Below are 18,576 nucleotides of genomic sequence, written 5' to 3'. Positions count from 1 at the left end.
TATTGTGGCCTTCCGCATAGATGCCGGTAGCCTTCCACCATTCATAGCCTCTTCCAAGACCGCCTTCAATTTAGGGATCAACACTTCCCCCAAGCTTTTATAAATTTCGGCAGGAAATCCATCTACGCCAGGCGCCTTCCCATTAGCCATCGACTGCAATGCCCATCCCAGTTCCTCCTCCGTAATGGGAGCCTCCAAATCCTCCCTAGCTGTGTCACTCAGCCTCGGGAGCTCCAACTCCTCAAGGAACACCACTGTGTCCTCCATTGACCCATCTACCCGAGAGGAGTATAAGTCTGCGTAAAAATCTGCAAAAGTCTCCAAAATCTCTGAAGTCTCAGAAACAGCAACACCACTCCCAGTCACCAAAGAGTGAACAAAGGAAGTATTTCTCTGGGCAGATGCCACCAGCGACAGCAAATGACCCACTGATTCACCCTCCTGGTAATAGGCCAAATTCATGAATTCCCTCTTCCTTTCAGCCTTACTCAGCAAGACCGCCTCTAGCTGGCTTTGAGCTGCCTTTAACCTCCTCCCAGCCTCCAAAGCACCCATTATTACCATCTCATCTTCAGCCACCCTCAGCCCATCTATCGCCAGCCTCTCTGCCTCTCTCGATTTCCGCTTACACCTGCTAATATCCCTAAACAACAGCCCTCTCAAGTACGCTTTCATGGTTTCCCACACAGTAAGCACATCTACGCTACCCTCATTTATCTAAAAAAATTCCACCAATTCCTTCTTAATCTTCTCCAAGTCTATACTGTGTAGCCAATTAGGGTGAATTTTCCACTCCCTTCTGCTCCCGTTCCGTGTCCCCACTGATCGAAATTCCACTTCAACTGGACTATGGTCTGAGAGAACCCTAGGTAAATATCTCACGTCCCTTACCATCGTATCTAGTAATCGGTTACCCAGTGCCAGATCAATCCTAGACAGCGTACCATGAGCTGGTGAGTAGCATGAATACGCCCTTTCCCCGATATGCCTAACTCTCCATAAATCAACCATGCCCACTTCCCCGACATAAGTCCCAAACGTAGTGATATGTCCCGCCGTCCTATTCTGGGGGTTTTTGTTCTTATCCCAAAAGTCATCACATATATTATTAAGGTCGCCGATAATTAGTAATGGTAACGGTCCCCAGCGCTCTACCCTCTCTAGCACCTCTCTTATCTTCTTGCTTGAGTATGGGGGCGGAATATACATTGCCACTATACATACCAATACTCCATTCATTTTACATTTCACCACCACATACTGACCATCGACATCCTCTTTTACCATTACCTCCTCATACTGCACCCCCGCAGGTATTAACACCGACACACCCCTAGAATACGTCGAGAAAGTAGAATGATACGCCCTCTGTATCCAGCGCCTATTCAATATGTTCACCCTCTCCCGCACTAAATGTGTCTCCAGCAGGCATATCATTGAGACTTTCTGTTCTCGGACATACTGCAGACTTGCCGCCCGCCGTGTTTTATCCGCCAGACCTCTCACATTCCAACTCAATATTTTAATACAATCTCCCATCATGTGGCTCATCATTTCTTAAAGTATCCAATTTCCCAAGTATGAGCTGCCCCAACCCTCCCACCCCCCCTGCCCCCTCCCAACTTACCCCCCTAACCCCCCCAATATAACGCATTCTTCCTCTCATCAAGAGTGGGGCTCCACTGCCCACTGCGAACACTCTCCCTTACTTAACCCTCTCCATTCGTGTCCCGCTGCCATAGCAATCACAATTTCCCCCCCAACTTTCACTTTATTGTATCTTAACATTTCAACTTATATTAACATATAGAAAAAGTACCAAACCAGTTCCCAGTACCCAGCATAACCCTCCTCCCCCGTACTTAGTAGTTGGTACTGTCCCCTCCGGCCATTCCTTCAATATGGCCCAGCAAAACCCCCAACAGTTGCTCAACTCTTTAACCATTGCTAACGAGCGCAGAACTCTCCTCCATCAACAGAGAAAACAAATCCCAACTGGATCTTGCCGAAATGTCAGTCGCCCATTCCCTTAAGTTTTTTCTCATGAGTATCAAGCCACTGGGTAGCGTCCTCCGGTGTCAAGAAAAAGTGGGTCTTATTAAAAGCCACCAGTCTCAGCTTGGCGGGAAACATCACTGAGTACTGCACTCCCAGCTCCCTCAGTCGCCGCTTGACTCCAGTAAACTTCATCCGCTGTTTCTGAACCGCAGCGGAATAATCCGGATAAATGGCGATTTTCTGACCTCCAGCCGTCAGATCCTCCATCTCTCTAGCCTTTCTAAGGATAATGTCTCTGTCTCTGTAATTGAGTATTTTAGCAAGCATGGTACGGGGATTTGCTCCTGGGGCAGGGGGCTGCGGCGGGACCCTATGAGCCCGTTCAACAGCAAAGACTTTTGTCAACACTGTGTTCCCAATCTTCTCCAGCAGCCAGTTCTCCACAAACTCAGTGGGATTTCTCCCCTCAGTCTTTTCAGGCAGCCCCACTATACGTATATTATTTCTTCTGGATCTATTTTCCAGATCCTCATTTTTGGCAGCGAGCTCGGCTATTGCTTGGGCGAACTTCTTTTCAGCTTTTTGTAGCTTAACTATGTGATCTTCTGCCATGCTCACCCTCTCCTCCACCACTCCTATACGTTTGTCCATTTTCTGCAGAGCCGCATTAACCCCTCTGTGACCTTAGACGTACTATCCCGTCGAGGTGCCCTGGGCTTATCTGACCCTGGACGGGATAGTACGTCATAGCCGATCGGCCGCGCTCACGGGGGGAGCGCGGCCGAGTGTCAGCTGCTTATCGCAGCTGACATCCGGCACTATGTGCCAGGAGCGGTCACGGACCGCCCCCGGCACATTAACCCCTGGCACACCGCGATCAAAGATGATCGCGATGTGCCGGCGGTGCAGGGAAGCATCGCGCAGGGAGGGGGCTCCCTGCGGGCTTCCCTGAGACCCCCGGAGCAACGCGATGTGATCGCGTTGCTGCGAGGGTCTCACCTCCCTCCCTGCTCCCTCCAGCCCCGGATCCAAGATGGCCGCGGATCCGGGTCCTGCAGGGAGGGAGGTGTCTTCACAGAAGCCTGCTCAGAGCAGGCACTGTGAAGGCTGCAGCGCTGCATGTCAGATCAGTGATCTGACAGAGTGCTGTGCAAACTGTCAGATCACTGATCTGTGATGTCCCCCCCTGGGACAAAGTAAAAAAGTAAAAAAAAAATTTTCCAAATGTGTAAAAAAAATAAAAAAAAATATTCCAAAATAATGAAAAAAAAAAAAATATATTATTCCCATAAATACATTTCTTCATTTAAATAAAAAAAAAAAACCAATAAAAGTACACATATTTAGTATCGCCGCGTCCGTAATGAACCGACCTATAAAACTGTCCCACTAGTTAACCCCTTCAGTAAACACCGTAAAAAAAAAAAAACGAGGCAAAAAACAACGCTTTATTATCATACCGCCGAACAAAAAGTGGAATAACACGCGATCAAAAGGACAGATATAAATAACCATGGTACCGCTGAAAGCGTCATATTGTCCCGCAAAAAAAGAGCCGCCATCAGCAAAAAAATAAAAAAGTTATAGTCCTGAGAATAAAGCGATGCAAAAATAATTATTTTTTCTGTAAAATAGTTTTTATCGTATAAAAGCACCAAACCATAAAAAAATGATATAAATGAGGTATCGCTGTAATCGTACTGACCCGAAGAATAAAACTGATTTATCAATTTTACCAAACGCGGAACGGTATAAACGCCTCCCCCAATAGAAATTCATGAATAGCTGGCTTTTGGTCATTCTTCCTCACAAAAATCGGAATAAAAAGCGATAAAAAAAGTCACGTGCCCAAAAATGTTTTCAATAAAAACGTCAACTCGTCCCGCAAAAAACAAGACCTCACATGACTGTGGACCAAAATATGGAAAAATTATAGCTCTCAAAATGTGGTATTGCAAAAAATATTTTTTGCAATAAAAAGGGTCTTTCAGTGTGTGACGGCTGCCAATCATAAAAATCCGCTAAAAAACTCGCTATAAAAGTAAATCAAACCCCCCTTCATCACCCCCTTAGTTAGGGAAAAATAAAAAAAAATGTATTTATTTCCATTTTCCCGCTAGGGCTAGGGTTAGGGCTAGGGCTAGGGTTAGGGCTAGGGTTAGGGCTAGGGTTAGGGTTAGGGCTAGGGTTAGGGCTAGGGTTAGGGTTACAGTTAGGGTTGGGGCTAAAGTTAGGGTTAGGGTTTAGATTACATTTACAGTTGGGAATAGGGTTGGGATTAGGGTTAGGGGTGTGTCAGGGTTAGAGGTGTGGTTAGGGTTACCGTTGGAATTAGGGTTAGGGGTGTGTTTAGATTAGGGTTTCAGTTATAATTGGGGGGTTTCCACTGTTTCGGCACATCAGGGGCTCTCCAAACACGACATGGCGTCCGATCTCAATTCCAGCCAATTCTGCGTTGAAAAAGTAAAACAGTGCTCCTTCCCTTCCGAGCTCTCCTGTGTGCCCAAACAGGGGTTTACCCCAACATATGGGGTATCAGCGTACTCAGGACAAATTGGACAACAACTTTTGTGGACCAATTTCTCCTGTTACCCTTGGGAAAATACAAAACTGGGGGCTAAAAAATAATTTTTGTGGGAAAACAAAGATTTTTTATTTTCACGGCTCTGCGTTATAAACTGTAGTGAAACACTTGGGGGTTCAAAGTTCTCACAACACATCTAGATAAGTTCAATGAGGGGTCTAGTTTCCAATATGGGGTCACTTGTGGGGGGTTTCTACTGTTTAGGTACATTAGGGGCTCTGCAAACGCAATGTGACGCCTGCAGACCAATCCATCTAAGTCTGCATTCCAAATGATGCCCCTTCCCTTCCGAGCCCTCCCATGCGCCCAAACGGTGGTTCCCCCCCACATATCGGGTATCAGCGTACTCAGGACAAATTGGACAACAACATTTAGGGTCCAATTTCTCCTGCTAACCTTGGAAAAATACAAAACTGGGGGCTAAAATATAATTTTTGTGGAAAAAAAAATATTTTTTATTTGCATGGCTCTGCGTTATAAACTGTAGTGAAATACTTGGGGGTTCAAAGCTCTCACAACACATCAAGATGAGTTCCTTAGGGGGTCTACTTTCCAAAATGGTGTCACTTGTGGGGGGTTTCTACTGTTTAGGTACATTAGGGGCTCTGCAAACGCAATGTGACGCCTGCAGACCATTCCATCTAAGTCTGCATTCCAAATGGCGCTCCTTCCCTTCCGAACCCTCCCATGCGCCCAAACGGTGGTTCCCCCCCACATATGGGGTATCAGCGTACTCAGGACAAATTGGACAACAACTTTTGGGGTCCAATTTCTCCTGTTTCCCTAGGAAAAATACAAAACTGGGGGCTAAAAAATAATTTTTGTGGGAAAAAAATTTTGTTTTATTTTTATGGCTCTGCATTATAAACTTCTGTGAAGCCCTTGGTGGGTCAAAGTGCTCACCACACCTCTAGATAAGTTCCTTAGGGGGTCTACTTTCCAAAATGGTGTCACTTGTGGGGGGTTTCAATGTTTAGGCACATCAGTGGCTCTCCAAACGCAACATGGCGTCCCATCTCAATTCCTGTCAATTTTGCATTGAAAAGTCAAACGGCGCTCCTTCCCTTCCGAGCTCTCCCATGCGCCCAAACAGTGGTTTACTGCCACATATGGGGTATCAGCGTACTCGGGACAAATTGGACAACAACTTTTGAGGTCCAATTTCTTCTCTTACCCTTGGAAAAATAAAAAATTGGGGGCAAAAATATAATTTTTGTGAAAAAATATGATTTTTTATTTTTACGGTTCTGCATTATAAACTTCTGTGAAGCACTTGGTGGGTCAAAGTGCTCACCACACCTCTAGATAAGTTCCTTAGGGGGTCTACTTTCCAAAATGGTGTCACTTGTGGGGGGTTTCAATGTTTAGGCACATCAGTGGCTCTCCAAACGCAACATGGCGTCCCATCTCAATTTCTGTCAATTTTGCATTGAAAAGTCAAACTGCGCTCCTTCCCTTCCGAGCTCTCCCATGCGCCCAAACAGTGGTTTACTGCCACATATGGGGTATCAGCGTACTCAGGACAAATTGGACAACAACTTTTGAGGTCCAATTTCTTCTCTTACCCTTGGAAAAATAAAAAATTGGGGGCAAAAATATAATTTTTGTGAAAAAATATGATTTTTTATTTTTACGGTTCTGCATTATAAACTTCTGTGAAGCACTTGGTGGGTCAAAGTGCTCACCACACATCCAGATAAGTTCCTTAGGGGGTCTACTTTCCAAAATGGTGTCACTTGTGGGGGGTTTCAATGTTTAGGCACATCAGTGGCTCTCCAAACGCAACATGGCGTCCCATCTCAATTCCTGTCAATTTTGCATTGAAAAGTCAAATAGCGCTCCTTCCCTTCCGAGCTCTCCCATGCGCCCAAACAGTGGTTTACTGCCACATATGGGGTATCAGCGTACTCAGGACAAATTGGACAACAACTTTTTGGGTCCAATTTCTCCTGTTACCCTTGGTAAAATAAAACAAATTGGAGCTGAAGTAAATTTTTTGTGTAAAAAAGTTAAATGTTCATTTTTATTTAAACATTCCAAAAATTCCTATTAAACACCTGAAGGGTTAATAAACTTCTTGAATGTGGTTTTGAGCACCTTGAGGGGTGCAGTTTTTAGAATGGTGTCACACTTGGGCATTTTCTATCATATAGACCCCTCAAAATGACTTCAAATGAGACGTGGTCCCTAAAAAAAAATGGTGTTGTAAAAATGAGAAATTGCTGGTCAACTTTTAACCCTTATAACTCCCTAACAAAAAAAAAAATTGGTTCCAAAATTATGCTGATGTAAAGGAGACATGTGGGAAATGTTACTTATTAAGTATTTTGTGTGACATATCTCTGTGATTTAATTGCATAAAAATTCAAAGTTTGAAAATTGCGAAATTTTCAAAATTTTCGCCAAATTTCCGTTTTTTTCACAAATAAACGCAGGTACTATCAAAGAAATTTTACCACTATCATGAAGTACAATATGTCACGAGAAAACAATGTCAGAATCACCAGGATCCGTTGAAGCGTTTCGGAGTTATAACCTCATAAAGGGACAGTGGTCAGAATTGTAAAAATTGGCCTGGTCATTAACGTGCAAACCACCCTTGGGGGTAAAGGGGTTAATCTGTGCCGTGTCCCCTTTAACTTCCTGCATCTGCTGGGCCAAGGAGGTCAGGGATTGCTGACATGAAGAGATCAGTGTGATAACATCTCTAAGAGTCGGCTCCTCTCCCTGTGATATGCCTCCAGGTCCCCCACTAGCCCCAGCTATGCTGCCTCTCTCCTTCCCCCTCTGTACCTCATGCTGCTCGGCTGTGCTTGCTTCCTCCTCCTCCTGGTCAGCTCCAGCTCCAGATCCTGGTTCTGCCTCCTCAGCAGCCTCCACTCTGGCATATTGCTGCAGCTTTGCGGCCACCTCCATGCGCCGCTGACATGCGGCGTTCTCCTTCTCGGTGTCCTCCCTAGCATCGGAGCCATCTTGGCTGGCTCCTGCATCGCTGGTGCCAGCGTCTTTCTGCCGCCTCCTGGTCATCGCTGCCGACTCCGGACCTGCTGCTCCGCACCGCTGCACTCTCCGGACCTTCAGCCAGCCGGATTTAGGTGAGTTTACCCGAAAATCGGGGTTAAAGCAGGATTTTTGTCCTTATGGCAGCAGGAGCACTCTTCCCTGCTTCCACTCACATGGCCATCTAGGACACGCCCCCGAATTTTCTGGAACTTTAGTATTCTTGGCCTTTACTTAGGACATGTTGTCAAGATTTGATCATTGTGATCAATCCAGTTACCATTGGTCGTCGAGACTGGTCTTCAGTATTAAAGTCCTGAAAAAAACCCACTTAGTACTCACAATAGCAGATGAACATGTTGTTATAAAGTCATATATATTCATAAATGTTATATTTTCAGCTGATTTGTGTTCTTTTTTTGACAGAGTTGATAATAAAAACAACTCCAACAAAACGGCCAAAGGTGAAATCTTCATACAAAGCCTCCAGGAAGACCAAGGTCACCGTACAACCTCCAGTTAATTCAACACCCGATTGGGTGGATCAACTGCTAAAACTGATGCAAAGTCCAGGAGATAACCCAATCTCCACCACCGCCAGACCAGCCACAACGAGACCACCAAAACCAAAGAAAGGTGGTAAGAGTAGCGAAAGGAGAAGCCACAGGAATAAAAGTAAGGCACAAAGTGGTGCCAATTCCAAAGCATCCTCCACTGAGCTACATAATGGCGCAGTACGCTTGGCAAACAGCCAGAGGCCGGGCCGCGGACGGGTCGAAATCTATATCAATGGAGAATGGGGAACGGTATGTGATGACCTGTGGAACACCAAGGCCGGAAGCGTGGTGTGTCGTCAGCTGGGGTTCCCATATGTTATAAAAGCCGCCAAACAGGGCGAGTTTGGAGAAGGACGGAACCTCCGCATCCTTCTTGATGATGTAGACTGCACTGGAAAGGAGAAGACACTTCTGGACTGCAAGCACAAGGAGATCGGCAAGCACAACTGCAATCACCAGGAAGATGCCGGAGTTATATGCAGCCACATAGAATATGCCGAAAGTTGATGACTATAAAGCTTTCACATTCCGCAAGATTCCCCAAATCGGAATGTCGCCTCGTGATACATCAAAGACAAAAGTAGTCCAATTTTATTTTTAAAGGGAATTCTAAATTTTAGAATTTTTGGAATACACCAGTATAACTTCATCTTCTTGATTTTTCCAATTTATCACCAATCATTTTACTGTATATGAACTAATCTTTTTAATCAATATATTGCCAATAGCCACAAATTAGAGCTCTATTGGGTTGGGAGGGCAGTTTTTTTTCCAGTTAGATATTCTTGATAAATGACGCCAAATATGTTGATAAGAAGTACACGTTTGTAGCCCTTTAAATGGGAATAAGTTTACTCCCAAGGGGAAAACAGTTATTTTGTAGATCAGCTCTAAAATCAGCAAAAGATTATTGCAATTGAAAAAAGCTCAAAAACATTCACGCGTTTTTTAATTTTATTTTTTATCAGCAATTCAGTCACTGTGATGAGCTTTGTGTCCAAACATTGAAAGAAGCAGCTCTCTCTTTCTCTCTCGCAGAGGGAAATCTCAGCACTACATGCAGCACCAACCAGCAGTATACACAGCGTTGTCTCTGTGTATAGCTGAGAAATATTCCTCGGGCTCCTGAACTTACTCCTCTACTCAGAAAAGCATTATTCTGATTGGCAGGTATGTTAAAAAAAATCTAATTTTATGACACTAATTTTTTACATTAATCTTCCTTTTGTAGAGAGATTCTGATGCTTTTTGAAGCTCTCCCTTGACTAGGCGTAACAAAGTGTATCACTTTTTTCCATGAAATGTTCCTTTAAGGAGGACTTATCACTTGCCTTAAAATATATAATAAATACCTGGTGTAAATGCCTCTGTTCTCCTGAATCCGGTGTTTTTCTTATGTTTCTGCCCCTCTCCTTATTCAAAAAGCATGCAGACTTTTCCCAAAATGTTCATGTATATTGATGGTAAATGTTAAAGCTTCTTTTTATATCTGTACATTTGGATTTGTTTATGAGCTCTTAATTTTGATAATTTTTTTTCTAATAAACGTAAATGCTCCAATTTTTTTGCTCTTTTGTCGTCTTATAATTTAAAGAGGTACTAAGCTCAGGACTGACGGTGCGGATGACCACTAGTATGACACTCCACCCAAGTGTGGCAGGCCAATGGCCACATGACTGAAATAAAAAGAGGGCAGGTGAGTTTTGCCCATGTGACCCCACCCATAAAAAGGTGCCTCCTCTCACAATCCATATCTTTTAATAAGAGGTCCATGTGAGCCACAGTGCTCATGTACAGATTTTAAAAGTAATGACACCCAGTCATTAATCAAAGAGGTCCATACTAGACATGTTATAGGGGTCTCCATGTTATAGCAGTGTTCTATATTGGAAACACTAATTCCAGGGGAGAAAACTGCATATGCGGTGCACCATATGGTGACACACTGAGGTCTGTAATGAAAGGCTATGGGAAGTCCGCCTCTGCATGGGGTCTATGTGCATTAGGCCTGGTTGTACAGAGCCTATACTGTAGATGCTTAATGTCCATTCGGCATAGAAGGCAATGAAAGAATTGGATCCATTTTTTAAAAAAATTGGCAAAAACACACAACTTATATCAGAAAGTTGCAGAACTTTATGGACAGCAGCTGATACATCCCACTCATCTCAACGGGATTCATATTTCTTTTTCACTATTATTTACACATGATCCTCATTTTAGGAAAAAAAAAGTCTGAGTGAATTTGTTACCAAGAGGTAAAAATAAAATTAGCAATTTAGTAATTAACTCCTACAGTACAAGGTAGAGATCATCATTGTGGCCATTTGGTGCCTGATACTAGCAGTCATTTAATTTCATATATATTTAGCTCTGGCTGGGATAGCACGCACGCGGGGTCACACGCGCAACAGATATTAAGTGCCAACAGTATAAAGTGCTTGGCAGTTAGACAATGGCAGTTGGACAGGGTAGGAAACAGGTAAAGTGCATAAGTTTTTCATACAAACATGCTTCTTGGTAAGTCGTACTACATTATGCATTGATCATATCAATCTGCTTCTTATTTGTTTTTACTTCTGCTTTCTCGCAACTCGCCCGCCCTTTAACACATTCTGTGCACTCTCTCCATATCCATCCCTCCCTTCTCCCCTCTCCCATGTATAACTCTGAGGCTCGACTGGCATTTCTTACCCACTCCAAACCATCCAATACCTCCATGCAGCACTCAAATGTTCATACAAATCATCCCACCACCTGCTCTTTCTGTTTTTTCTCCTTTTACTAGTTGCAGGCGACATCTCCCCCAACCCTGCGCCTCCCTCCACCAGCACACATTACTTTCCTCCAGCTACATATAGAAACCCTGCTAATCTTATTAACCTTCAATGCTTGCCTTCTCCTATCGCTTTCCACTGTGCTCTCAGGAATGCACGGTCTGTGTGTAACAAACTAACTTACATTCACGATTTTTTACTCTCTAATTCCCTTAACCTTTTGGCTACTACAGAAACCTGGATCCAGCATTCAGACACCACCGCCGCTGCCGCTCTCTTGTTTGGTGGGCTGAAATTTTCTCATACCGCCAGGCCTGAAAACAGACAGGGTGGAGGTGTTGGTTTGCTCCTTTCATCACAATGTGTTTTCCAGGTCATCCCCCCCCGGTTCCCTCACTTACATTTCCTTCCTTTTGAAGTCCACGCTGTCAGATTCTTTAAGCCCTTCTCCTTGCGAGTTGTTTATCGCCCTCCAGGCTCCTCCCGCCAGTTTCTAGACCACTTTGCCACCTGGCTTACTCACTTTCTATCCTGTGACATCCCCGCCCTCACCATGGGATACTTTAACATCCCTATCAATGATCCCCTCTCCCAATCTGCCTCTCATCTTCTTTCTCTAACTTCTTCATTGGGCCTCTCAAAGTTTGCTAATTATCCTACGCATGAGGACCGGAATTCTCTGGACCTGGTTTTCTCCCATCCCGGCTCGCTGCACAGCTTTACTATCTCCCCTCTCCCGCTCTCGGACCACAACCTTCTTTCCTTCTCTGTCAAGAATTGTCTCCTCACCTGGGACACCCCCACTTACCACACTTATCGGAATACACGTACCATTAATACCCAGCAGTTTATGGACAATCTCCACACCTCTTTAGCCTCCATCTCCTCCCTCTCCTGGTCCAGATTTAGCATTGTAAGACTTCAGTAATACACTGAAGTATGCCCTAGATGAAGCAGCACCTTCTACACGCAGAAAGACCTGACACAGACAACGGCAGACCTGGCACACTATGCAAACACGCTTTCTTCAGCGCTGCTCAAGGTGTGCAGAGCGGCAGTGAAGAAAATCTCTCTTGGCAGAAGACTTCATCCACTATAAGTTCATGCTCAAAACCAATAACTCTGCCCTTCATCTGGCCAAACAATTCTACTTCTCCACCCTCATCACCTCACTATCCAACAACCCAAAACGACTTTTTGAAAACTTAAACTCCCTCCTGAAACCTAATGTACAGGCCCCCATCACCGAACTCAGCGGTGAGGATCTGGCCACGTATTTCCTAGAAAAAAATCAACCACATCCATCAGGATATCTCAGCTCAATCTCCTCACTGCCTGGATCCCCTTCCCTGCCGCACCTCAAGCTCACTAGACATCTTTGAGCCTGTTTCAGAAGAAGAATTTTCCAAGCTCCTCGCTTCTGCTCAGCCTACAACCTGCAACAGTGACCCCATTCCTTCACATCTCCTGCAGTCTCTCTCACCAATGGTCACCGCTCACCTGACTAAAATATTTAACCTCTCTCTTTCTTCAGGTATCTTTCCCTCCTCATTTAAACATGCAATCATAACCCCTTTGCTTAAAAAGCCATCCCTGGACCAGAACTGCACTGCTAACTACAGACCTGTCTCTAACCTTTCCTTCATCTCTAAACTCCTGGAACGCTTGGTCCACTCCCGTCTAATCCACTATCTCTTGGACAACTCTCTTCTCGACCCCTTACAATCTGGTTTCCGCTCTTTACACTCCACTGAAACTGCCCTTGTTAAAGTCTCTAATGATCTAATAACAGCTAAATCCAAAGGCCATTGCTCCCTGCTGATTCTCCTGGATCTCTCTGCCGCATTTGAAACTGTGGATCACCAGCTCCTCCTCATTATGCTCCGCTCTATAGGCCTCAAGGACACAGCCCTCTCCTGGTTCTCCTCCTACCTCTCTGACCGCTCCTTCACTGTATCTTTTGCTGGCTCCTCTCCTCCCTTACTATCGGGGTTCCGCAGGGCTCAATCCTAGGCCCCCTCCTCTTCTCTCTATACACTGCCCCTATTGAACAAACAATCAGCAGATTTGGGTTCCAGTATCATCTCTATGCTGACGAGACACAATTATACACTTCTTCCCCCGACATCACCCCTACCCTAATTCAAAATACCAAGGATTGTCTGTCTGCTGTCTCTAACATCATGTCCTCCCTCTATCTGAAACTAAATCTCTCCAAAACTGAACTACTTGTGTTTCTCCCTTCTACTAACCTCACTCTACACAACATCGAAATTACCCTGGAGGGTTCAACCATAACTCCCAAGCAGCATGCCTGCTGTCTTGGGGTTATATTCGACACCGAACTTTCCTTTACTCCCTATATCCGATCACTCCTGTCACCTTCATCTTAAAAACATCTCCAGAATCCGACCTTTTCTTACCTTTGAAACTGCTAAGACTCTTACTGTCGCTCTTATTCATTCTCGTCTGGACTATTGCAACTCTCTTCTGATTGGTCTCCCTCTTACCAAACTTTCTCCTCTCCAATCCATCTTGAATGCGGCAGCCAGGGTCATATTTCTGTCCAACCGCTTCACCGATGCCTCCATCTTGTGCCAATCATTACACTGGCTACCCATTCACTACAGGGTCCAGTATAAACTCATCTCTCGCCCAAAAAGCTCTGCACAGTTCTGCACTGCCTTATATCTCCTCTCTCATCTCCGTCTATCGCCCTACACGTGCCCTCAGTTCTACATATGACCTAAGTCTAACATCCCCTGTAATCCAAACCTCACATCTCCGTCTCCAAGACTTCTCTCGTGCTGCGCCAGTTCTCTGGAATGCACTTCCCCAGACGATCAGACTGATACCTAGCCCCAACATATTCAAGCGCGCTTTAAAAACCCATCTCTTCAAACAAGCCTACCACATCAACTACTCAGTAAACTAACTTTGTCCTGTTCCCTCCTTCCAAATATTATTCTGAATCTGCACCCTACTATTCATCTGTCTCCACACCCTCCATACACATAACTGCACTTGATACTTGACTTTTGCACTTAAACACACGGGCTGATGACCGGATCATACAGCTTTATATCAAAATCCCTATTTATTATAATTGCCAGACCTGAAGTAACAAGCACTTTTCACCTATTGTGTCCCCCCATTTCCTTGTAGATTGTAAGCTTGCGAGCAGGGACCTCACCCCTAATGTCACTGTTTAAATTGTCTTAACTTGTACTGAATTTATTGTCTGTACATGTCTTCGCTTAATTGTAAACTGCTGCGGAATATGTTGGCGCTATATAAATACGGTAAGAAATATTATTATTATCATCATGGCTTGTGCTGTAATTCATGGCAGACACATATTGACCCCTAGTGGTGAAAACAAGGTATTACAGATTGAAACCTTAGACGTTACCTGGTATAAGGAACAAACCATTTTTTTTCTCCCTGATACATTATCTTTCTGATTTTTTTTTTTTTTTTACTTTATTGTGTGCAGTAATGAATGACACCCTGATTAATAGTAGCTAAAGACAGTGGCCTCTTTTCCCCTCTCACATGAGCTACTCGTCTGGTGGTAGGAACAGCCCAATTTTACTGTAAAATGCCACGATATAGGAATCCTATAATCAAAGTCCGAAACATCCTGATACCCGGGCATTGCTCTTTGTTCTACACATCTATGGATTAAGAAGACACGGTTAAAAGAACGATTTGAATCCTTCGAATCTTCACCCTCCCCGGATCCAGCTCTGATTCCTGGTGTCTGTTATTGTCTACAGCACTTACATCACATCCAAGCACTGCAGCCAATCACTGAGCTCAGAAACTTTGCCCAAGTAGGTGGTATGAGCCGCTGGGCTCACCGATTGGCTGCAGAGCTGTTGATGGGAGGTCAGCGCTGCAGACGATAAGTAACAGACTTGGAGCGGCGGCAAAGCCTTAGCTCTGGACCCAGGGAACAGGACTAAAGAGACCACTAAAATGTGAGTCCTTTGGTTACAGGTTAGGTGTCATAGCATCACTTTATTGTGGTTTTAAAGCAAGTCAAGGAAAGTAATATACCAGCAAATAGTGGTGAATAATAAGACTTAACTTTTAATCTAATACTTTAAAAACTAAACATACAAAAATCAATATTAAAATGATTGTCCCTAGGGACCTAAAGTGTAGAAGGCAGGAAGATATATTGTATACAGAATATACTGTGTAACAAAGAAAAACCCAATATGTGAATTGGGCTATAAACTGGTGTTTGGTGAGCTTGATAAAGAACAACCGTGATCGAAGTGTGTCGCTTGCTCTTGTTCCTGTCCACCATTTTTTCATTTTTTTATGGAATATAGATTACTTTGAAAATTTTACCAGAATCTGGAACATTTTTTCCTTCCTTTTGCAATTGCTACACGAGTGGTCAGCTCGTGGTTCTTCTTCAGTGAGGATCAGATCAGCGATCTGACACCATACAGTGATGTCCAAGGATGGGACAATGTAAAAAAATATACACTACCGTTCAAAAGTTTAGTGTCACTTAGAAATTTCCTTATTTTTTAAAGAAAAGCGCAGTTTTTTTCAAATTAAGCTAACATTAAATGATTCAGAAATACACTCTATACATTGTTAATGTGGTAATGACTATTCTAGCTGCAAACGTCTGGTTTGTAAAGCAATATCTTCATAGGTGTATAGAGTCCCATTTCCAACAACCATCACTCCAGTGTTCTTATGGTACTTTGTGTTTGCTAACTGTGTAAGAAGGCTAATGGATGGTTAGAATACCCTTGAAAACCCTTGTACAAGTATGTTAGCACAGCTGAAACCAGCTTGGCTGATTAGAGAACCTTTAAACCTGACCTTCCTTTGAGCTAGTTGAGAATCTGGAGCATTACATTTGTTGGTTCCATTAAACTCTCAAAATGGGCAGAAAAAAAGAACTTTCATGTGAAACTCGACAGTCTATTCTTGTTCTTAGAAGTGAAGGCTATTCCATGCGAGGAATTGCCAAGAAACTGAAGATTTCCTACAACGGTGTGTACTACTCCCTTCAGAGGAGAGCACAAACAGGCTCTAACTAGAGTATAAAGAGAAGTGGGAGGCCCCGCTGCACAACTGAGCAACAAGAGAAGTACATTAGAGTCTGTAGTTTGATAAATCGACGCTTCACGGGACCCCAACTGGCAGCTTCATTAAATAGTACACGCAAAACGCCAGTGTCAACATCTACAGTGAAGAGGTGACTCAGGGATGCTGGCCTTCAGGGCAGAGTGGCAAAGAAAAAGCCATATCTGAGACTGGCTAATATAAGGAAAAGATTAATATGCGCAAAAGAACACAGACATTGGACAGAGGAAGATCGGAAAAAAGTGTTATGGACAGACAAATCCAAGTTTGAGGTGTTTGGATCACACAGAAGAACATTTGTGAGACGCAGAACAACTGAAAAGATGCTGGAAGAGTATCTGACGCCACCTGTCAAGCATGGTGGAGGTAATGTGATGGTCTGGGGTTGCTTTGGTGCTGGTAAAGTGGGATATTTATACAAGGTAAAAGAGATATTGAATAAGGAAGGCTATCACTCCATTTTGCAGCGCCATGCCATACTCTGTGGAGAGCGCTTGATTGGAGCCAATTTCTTCCTACAACAGGACAATGACCCAAAGCACACCTCCAAATTATGCAAGAACTATTTAGGGAAGGAGCAGACAGCTGGTATTCTACCTGTAATGGAGTGGCCAGCGCAGTCACCAGATCTCAACCCCATTATGCTGTTGTGGGAGCAACTTGACCGTATGGTACGCAAAAAGTGCCCCTCAAGCCAAACCAACTTGTGGGAGGGGCTTCTGGAAGCATGGGGTGAAATTTCTCCAGATTACCTCAGCAAATTAACTGCTAGAATGCCAAAGGTCTGTAATGCTGTAATTGCTGCAAAGGGAGCATTCTTTGATGAAAACAAAGTTTGAAGGAGAAATTTATTATTTTAAATAAAAATCTTTTTTTCGAACCTTGTCAATATCTGGACTAGATTTTCAATTCATTTGGCAACTCATCTGATTAATAAAAGTATGGAAAACACAAAATTGTCTGGGTGACCCTAAACTTTTGAACGGTAGTGTATATATATTACAAAGTGTAAATAAAAAAAAATCCCCAAAGAAAAAAAGGAAAATATTTTTACAATAAATACATTTATTTTATGTAAATAAAAAAAAAACAATAAAAATACACGTTTGGTATCACCAGGTACAAAACAACCCGCTCTATAAAACTGTCCCACTAATTAACCCCTTCAATGAACACCATAAAAAACAAGGCAAAAAACAATGCTTTATGATCATACCGCCAAACAAAAAGAGCAATAAAATGCGATCAAAAAGACGAATGTAAATACAAATGGTACCGCTGAAAACATCATCTTGTCCGGCAAAAAACAAGCCATCATACAGCTCCATCAGCAGAAAAATAAAAGTTATAGCTCTCAGAATAAAGCGATGCAAAAATAATTATTTTTTTCTATAAAATAGTTTTAATGTGTAAAAGCGCCAAAACATAAAAATATATTAATTGGGCATCGCTGTAATCGTACTGACCCGAAGAATAAAGCTGCCTTACCAATTTTATCACACGCGGAACGGAATATAAAAAAACAAAATAGTGAAACCGGGTGTATGTGTCCAAATCTGCACTCCTGATAAAAGATAAATGGCGGACGATATTCTTCAAAGCTTTATTTCAAATAGGTTAATAGTCAATGTGTTTCGAGGTCATACAGGACCTCTTCCTCAGGACAAAACCTTACAAATGAGGGCCTGACACCACAGAAAGGGCATAAATTTCACCACAGTAGAAATAGTATAATAGGGACCAACAGGGCCGGACTGGGACTGAAATTCAGCCCTGGCATTTTTAAGAACACAGGTCGTAAGTGACAAATAATCATTTTGCTCTTACATCAGATGAAAACTGACCTATCTAAATGAGCCAATAATCAGGAAGCCGCGCTCTTACAATCACACATTTCACGATTGGCTCATCTAAATTGGCCATAATTCAGTGGCTGTTAGCTATGCAAGTCCACATCATAAACTGTTTGTATGCTGCTGACCTGTAGGTACACTATCTAGACTAGAGAGCAAGATTACAGAAGTTACAATAAGTCTTCAGGTGTTTGCACTCTTAAAGGGACCCTGTCACCCCCCCAGGGCCTATTAAAGTAAAAGAGCCACCTTCAGCAGCACTAAGGCTGCATTTTTTGATGGCTCTTATGTTTATTATCCCTAGGAACGCTGAAATAATGACTTTTATAAATTTCCCGCCATACCTCAATTGAGTCAGGGAGGTATGTTTTCTCCCCCTGACTGTCCTCCGTGCGCCGCCTCTTCTCTTTCTTGTGACGTCACCGGCGCCTGTGCTCTGTAATCAGTTCTCTGTCATGCGCCGTGCGCGCTGCCCGTGAACTTACATCAGGTGCCTGCGTGTAGCGGAGGCCCCAGATCCCGCCCCGCAGTGTGTTCTGATGTATTCTGCGGGGCTGGGAATCTGGCACCTGTGCAGTGGACCGGGTCACCGTGCTCCTCGATAGAAGTCCTAAAGTCTCGTGAGACATCGGCACTTTCTTGAATGGAGCACGGTGACCCGCTCCACTGCGCAATCGCCAGATTCTCAG

General features: G+C 43.7%; 1 protein-coding gene across 1 annotated transcript in view; it reads left to right on the top strand.

Annotated features, from left to right (window-relative positions):
- The window catches only part of HHIPL1 (HHIP like 1), a 73,613-nt gene extending 63,914 nt beyond the window's left edge, over positions 1-9,699 (top strand). Inside the window, exon 9 of the mRNA XM_069735398.1 lies at positions 8,009-9,699. Within this exon, the coding sequence (XP_069591499.1) occupies positions 8,009-8,646 (638 nt within the window). The 3' untranslated portion in view covers positions 8,647-9,699. The remainder of the gene's footprint in view (positions 1-8,008) is intronic.
- The last annotated feature ends 8,877 nt before the right edge of the window (positions 9,700-18,576 follow it).

This window comes from Ranitomeya imitator, chromosome 1, assembly GCF_032444005.1.
Source record: "Ranitomeya imitator isolate aRanImi1 chromosome 1, aRanImi1.pri, whole genome shotgun sequence".
Taxonomy (NCBI): Eukaryota; Metazoa; Chordata; class Amphibia; order Anura; family Dendrobatidae; genus Ranitomeya; species Ranitomeya imitator.
Note: the sequence above shows the minus strand (reverse complement) of the source record. Positions and strands in the feature narration are given on the sequence as shown.